At 38.9% G+C, this 6,493-nt stretch overlaps 1 protein-coding gene across 1 annotated transcript; it reads right to left on the bottom strand.

The window, feature by feature from the left end:
• Nucleotides 1–725: 725 nt before the first annotated feature.
• Nucleotides 726–5,956, bottom strand: LOC103380004 (alpha-1,3-mannosyl-glycoprotein 4-beta-N-acetylglucosaminyltransferase C-like). Its single transcript, XM_008311766.3, has 3 exons — nucleotides 3,328–5,956; nucleotides 3,089–3,236; nucleotides 726–2,618 (listed from the first exon to the last, which is right to left on the bottom strand). Exons 1-3 carry the CDS (start codon nucleotides 3,454–3,456, stop codon nucleotides 1,450–1,452), a joined length of 1,446 nt encoding a protein of 481 aa, XP_008309988.1. The 5' UTR covers nucleotides 3,457–5,956; the 3' UTR covers nucleotides 726–1,449.
• Nucleotides 5,957–6,493: the final 537 nt, after the last annotated feature.

Below are 6,493 nucleotides of genomic sequence, written 5' to 3'. Positions count from 1 at the left end.
AAGATAAAAAAAGATTTCCTGGGAGGGTCTATGGAGGCAAAAGCATCTCAGCTTAGACTGGACTGACTGATGACTGATTAAAAAGGCCAGCTCTGTCCTGAGATGTCAGCTTGACCTAGTGTAGCTGGAGGAACAAAGCAGGAGGTGAAGCTTCTATCCCCGCAGACTCTGTCTCCTTCCCAATTCAGGGCACGTTGTCTCTGCAGTGAAGAACTACTTCAAGTCCTTCTTTCCTGCTGCTGTGAGACTCAACAAGCAGCAGGGCCCCAGTTGGCCACATACAAACACACAATACAACACCGCACCACCATAATCAACGTGACATATACAATGTAACAACTCCTTCCAAAGATACTCATATGTGCGATATTTCTCATTTACAACAAATATTTCCATTGGAAATGCTTCTCAAATACAACATGTTTTTTAATCGACCACTCTAAATGAATGTCCTCCATAAATTCTTATTAATAAAAAATATTCAGAATGGATATAACGAACCATCTCATCTCCATGTTGTTAGGATTCTCTTTATGCAGAGCTTCATCCACCAGCAGATGGAAGCAAAGTATACAAATCATTTATAGTTTTCCCTGCTGAAAAAAAAGACTACGTGAACCGTCTCAGTAAATAGCCAAAGAATTCCTGCTTCATTTATTTAGTACATTGGTATAGTAAAGAAATGCAATTAACTGAGTGGTAGCGTAGACTTTTATTTATTTTATTATTACATATTTATTTATGCCATTAATTTAACAGTTATAATTTACATTTCCATCTACTGTTTTTATGTGTGACTATTTAATCATTATTTTGCATAACTGCAGTAGAATTTTATTTCATGAAGTGTTTGGTGTCTTCTCAACGACAATAAAGTTCTATTCAATTCTACTTGGTTATCTGTCTTTTTTACCTAGACTCTAGCTTTCTGGAAATGAGCTGCTCAATTCCTCAGTCAGAGAATATACATATTTTTTTTTTACATTTTAGATGACACAAAGATGAATGAAATTTACCTTCATTTTTAAAATTCATAAACAACACAGCCTGCTATCTGTTAATTGCACCAGACAGCAGACTTCAGTGTAGGAGGTAAGACAAAAAGCTGGAACCAGTCTTTATAAAATATCAGTCAGAATCTACAAGAAAAGTATGACTGGTGAATTAATTTATAATTTCTATAAAAATTAGCTTGGAAGAAGGACACATACCACCAGCCAGGTATTAACAACTTTATATACAGATTTTTCTGAAAACAAACACATGTAAAAAGGCTTCACACTGTGCACCTGCTCATTTGAATATTTCACATACAGTAGATGAAAGAACAACGCCAGAAAATCTGGATTGTACTGAATTCAGTAAAGGATAGAAGTGAAATATAATTTGAAGATGCAGTATAAAATATTAAAACTGTACAGACACGTGTTAAATTACAAACCTCTCGTGTTACTCCTTTAATTGACTGGCGGGCTGCATGGTCCACAAACTTATAGTTCTTATGATAAGCCATTCTCTTTGATTGGCAGTAACTACAATTCGCACGCATTCGATGTCGAAGCCAATCTTGTGGTCCACATTGTTTACCTCGATGTGTCCACCTTTAAACTCCCCCAGCGTGATGTAGGACGTGCACTGCCTTCCATGTTTGGTGTCCACAGACCTCTGCCCCACCTCCAGAGCCCCGTGATGAAGCATGTCATTCTGACGATCATCTGAACCGGTAACAATTTTGATTCGACTAATTTTAGCCGGTTTATTGAAGATGATCATGAAGAAATCTCCAGTGCACGGTGGTTTCCCCCAGAAATACTCATCAGCAATACTGCTGTAGGCTTTGCTAGTGTCATAGGTTTCAAAGATGTTAATGTTTGTGTAAATACTGGCAGGAGGGTTGTCAGGTATGTCTACAGAATCTTCCTCAAAATCGTCGTCTTTTAGTTTGTTTTCTGCACCTTTGTAGGAGGAGTAGTAGCCCATGTGTTGGAAAAGTGAGGGCTTAAATCGGATCACATCCTTCTGGGCCAGGAGCCCTCTGAAGTGGATGAGGAGCCAGTCGCAGGGCATTTCCTGGTAGAACATGAGAAGGAAGTGGGCCAAACGAGGCAGGTCTCTGGAATTGTACAGCTTGCCAATGTAGCCGAGCTTTGAAAACTCCAGGGTCACCCAATAGGAGCCTTCTCTGGACGTGATCACCTTCTTCAGCGCTGTCAGGAAGTTCCTGGAGCAGCGCACATCGTCCTCCAACATCATGTAGAAGTCGGAGAGGTTGGTGCAGAAGTTGAGAAGGAACGCATAGTCGACATTCTGCTTAGAGCGGAAACGGACCCGGTCCTCCGGGTCGTTGTAGTTCCTTTTTAAACCCTCCAGAGACGGATAGTACTCCTTCGGAGCCTGGATCACCAGGAGGCGTCCAGCTATGATGTGGTGCGCAAACTTTCTGGTGATTTCCTGCACCAGGTTCTCACACCAGATGACGTCAAAGTCTGCCAGGTGGACTACGACCACGATCTCTTTCAGTTCTTCATAACTGGACTGATCAAAGATGGATTTGATGGTTTCTAGAAGGTAATTGCCCTTTTTCCTCTTGACAGATGACAGACCAATTGTAAGATACTCTGTGAACATCAAGACGGTATTATTTATTGAACAACTAAATCCAAATACTTACATTGCTTTTACTTGATTAAAATACAGTGTCATGTCCAAAAGCTTTGGGCAGGTGTATACGTACATCTACTTATAAATAATAGGACTAGACTTCTTTCTCAAGTATTTTTGAGGAAAGAGTAGAGAACCAAAGACCCAATCTTAATAAATGTTTCCCAGTGTCCTGTGTTCATTTAGTAAATATTATTAATAAGTTTAAGATTATAAACTCAGATGTCTACCTCCCAAGTCTGGAACCAAACCCACCACCCTCCCTGTGTAAGACACCGCACTACCCACAGAACCACAGTCATCCCCTCTATATTGCTGCAGAAGAAAGGTATTGTAAATGCACCCACTCCCTCTGACCCCTTCCCCCCCAAAGCCTTTGCACAGTACTGAATGTTTAAAGCTGATAATTCTTGGCAGAAACACCTACTTTTTCGTGGCAGTGGAATCCCTGCAAGATAGCGATAAGTTACGTTAATGGTCCCAGAGAAATTGGACCGGTCTCTGAACGTGTGAACGTATCTCTCAGAGTTGGCAGAATGCATCAGCATCTCTGCTGCTTGTGTTTTTTCAGCCTCCTAAAATGATCACAACAAAAACAGTGGGTGTAAAATTCACAGTAGTTAGGATAGGTAGAGTGTAGGGGACGATGGTATCGGAGATACTCACCAGAACATAACCACCATCCATGAAGAGGTTGAAGAACAACAGAAAGACGATTAAGAAGCTGAGGAACGGGAACAAGGATCGTTTCCTGAAACATCTCATCTTGTCCATAGACTTCCATGTCAGTCTCATGATCGCACCACTCACTGCAGGAAATCACAGACGCACACAGTTGAGTTTTTTTATAATAAAAATTAACCTCATCATCTTCCTCAGTTATAACAAATGAGCTAAACATGTAATGATAAATCATCAGACTCCAAATCAAATTATAAAAAAATATTTAACTTTATCATATTTTAATTGAATTATATTTAAGTTCTCTAAGAAGGACTTTCTGTTTGTTTGAAATGTACTAGTTTGGGCTGTGATTTTGGCAGAAGACTATTCTATTCTATTCTATTCTATTCTATTCTATTCTATTCTATTCTACTAACGATCATTTCCAAAGACCAAACTGTCAGTGGTTCAGTGGAGTCTTTTTCAACAGACTCCTAAAACTGTCTGATGAGGGGAAACAGTGATAATTATGCCGTGTAATTTTTTTTTTTTTTTCACTTTCCGCGAGATTTTTGAACAGCATCTGTTAAAAATCTAATCTTGCTGTGAGATTCTACAGCATTTCCGTGATATAGCTGTGGGTGTCTGTCCTCAAGGGGGGGGACATGACAGAAAATAATTAAGAACCACTGCCTTACAGTAAAATGAGCCCCAGTTTGAGCACTAAATGATAACTCCTCCCACTCTTCAAACTCACACAGGATAGGCTGTTGAACTGTCCAGCCAAACGACAGCTAGGATTGGCTCCAGCTCGCCCCTCTAGTGGTAGAAGATGAACTAATGAATGTTGTTGTTGTTTTCTGTGTTTTGTTAAAAAATGTGGACAAGCCTTGACCGAAGGCCATTTTAATTGGCTATTTCATCATAGTCAATGTGAGAAATTGCGATTGTTAATCAAATGTTTCGTGAGGCTAAAGTGCGTTTTTGTCTGCAGTTGTTCTCTGTCCAGGGTGACATTCATTGTTTTTCTCATCGATTTGTTATTTAATCCTTAAAAAGAAAACTTTTCCCCGACGCCCTCTTTAATTCTGATAACACCAAACTGAAGAACACCCTGTGAGTACCAATGAGCTCCACGGTGGCAATGATAATCTCTTCACAGGCCACTGCCGCTGGGTACAATAACTCAATAAACAACTTATTGTTATTCACTGCTCAAGTTCTGCAGTGAAGAGGGCGAAAAGCATCTGGTACTGAAGTGCAACATTTTGTCTTTCTTTACAAAAGTGATGCACACTGGCACCTGGGAGTGGAAACACAGTGACAGCTGTGAAGTAGTGTTGTTAATACATACATACAAACCTCAATCTGTGACAAGTGTGTGGGAAATCAGATACGGAGACACTGAAAGAATATCTCACGAGGTGAAATAATAGCCACATGCTGGCTCCGGGAGACAAAGAAATCACTGCCAAGAAATTAGATTTTTGTTTGCTTTCACTGAGTGGAGCCGCAACACAAACAAACCTCTAAGAGGCCACGCACATTTATATGGAAATGAAGGGACATCTATGAATAAATAAGCTGCATTTGTTGGAACCGATGCTCCACTGCCAAATTATTTTTGTTTTGTTATTTTTCCCACATAAATCATAAAACGCTACGCCTATCAAGTTCATTTTTTATTCAACAACTAACTCACTTTTACATGACATATGACTAAAATAACAGAGTTAGAGAGGAATACTGAATGACAGATAGAATAGTCTGTCCTGTAACAGGTTATATTTTTGATGTTGAACAGTAAAAAGTAAAAAGTAAATGCATCCTGTCAACTGAATTTGTTTTCATTAATAAATGGAATAAAATCAGCTTCCTGGTCGTGCAGGGATGAAAATCTTCACGACAGATGTCAAAGTAGGCAATTGAAATTTCCCAGCATCCACCTCTAACCAGGTACAACAACAGTTGGTGGGCAATTTTGTAACACATAAAGGGTCAATTTGTTGAAGGTTGTTACCGCAGCTCTTAAATTGCACATTAAATTTGCACGCAGTCAAACACTCTCTCTAATGGGAGCAGCTGAAAGGACCCTGCTCTTCTTTCCTTATTCAGTCTGCAATTTGAACAGAACGACACAAAGCAGCTGTACAGTTTTTTTCCCGTCTAAACCCTGTGAAAATAAAACATCTTAATTGAGAGCGTGTTTTAATTAGCAAAAAAAGGTTTCCTGAATGGGTGAAGAATCAGACTTTGCTAAGTGCAGTATGTGAAGGGGAAAAATAACCCTTTTATTAACTTGCATTAATCCTCTGTGACCTCAGTGCTGAACAGAGTCAAACACCTGCTGATGCAGTGGGAAATTAAAACCATTCACCTGTTTTATTGTTTGGCTGGTCAGTGTAGATTTGTGTAGGTTTAGATGAGTAATTATAAAGATCATATATAAGGCTTGGTATAAATCCATCCCAACTGTTTTATAGCTTCATTAATGCAGTATTTTGTACATCAACAATTTTGACCTGCCTTGTAAATGGAACAGAGTTTGTGGGTGGGAATATTTAGCAGTGAAAATCAGACCCTATAGGTGGCACTATTTCAATTAAAAAGATTATTGCTGCAATTTGATTCTAAAGTAAAGAATATAGTAATAAAGTCATCAAAGTCATACAAAATCATTGTATTAGAGGTGTACGGCTCCACCTACTCAGTGCTATGGTATCAATTTTTAACTCACCCTTTAGACAATCTGAATTTACTGAAATCTTTTGAAGATTTAACATCTGTCTTAAAAAAATTTAAATTTCACTCATTTGTAAAATTCCCGGAAACATATTTTAAAGGATCAGAAATGATTTACTAAGGATGAGAAGTTTCTTATTACAATTTCTCAACCTTGTTAGGAGGAATTATATGTTGCATTATGACATCGACGGTTTGTGATTTTAACCACTGCTTCCTGTGTCTGTTGTGTCGTCTTCTTTTATAACGCAGCTTCAAATTAAATGTCTTTTTTTTTCCAAAGAGGTCTCTGCTATTTATAAAATGACCTAATTTTTAAAATCCATGTTGGTGCCTCACTCAGTCCACTGCTGCCGCAGCACTGTCTCCATTATTCCGTTGTTTAAAGTCCAGCGATCATCACAGCGCTCTGATGATCGCTCGGGAA

Source organism: Cynoglossus semilaevis, chromosome 6 (assembly GCF_000523025.1).
Source record: "Cynoglossus semilaevis isolate Cse_v1.0 chromosome 6, Cse_v1.0, whole genome shotgun sequence".
NCBI lineage: Eukaryota > Metazoa > Chordata > Actinopteri > Pleuronectiformes > Cynoglossidae > Cynoglossus > Cynoglossus semilaevis.
The sequence above is the reverse complement of the archived record's forward strand: the minus strand, read 5'-3'. Positions and strand labels throughout refer to the sequence as shown.

Bases quoted from the DNA above. Each gene is read 5' to 3' on its own strand.
- LOC103380004 (XM_008311766.3), bottom strand. From the start codon at position 3,456: ATGAGACTGACATGGAAGTCTATGGACAAGATGAGATGTTTCAGGAAA. The intron at 3,237-3,327 runs GTGAGTATCTCC...TGATCATTTTAG, and splicing joins TGGATGGTGGTTATGTTCTG to GAGGCTGAAAAAACACAAGC. The intron at 2,619-3,088 runs GTAGGTGTTTCT...TGATGTTCACAG, and splicing joins GATTCCACTGCCACGAAAAA to AGTATCTTACAATTGGTCTG.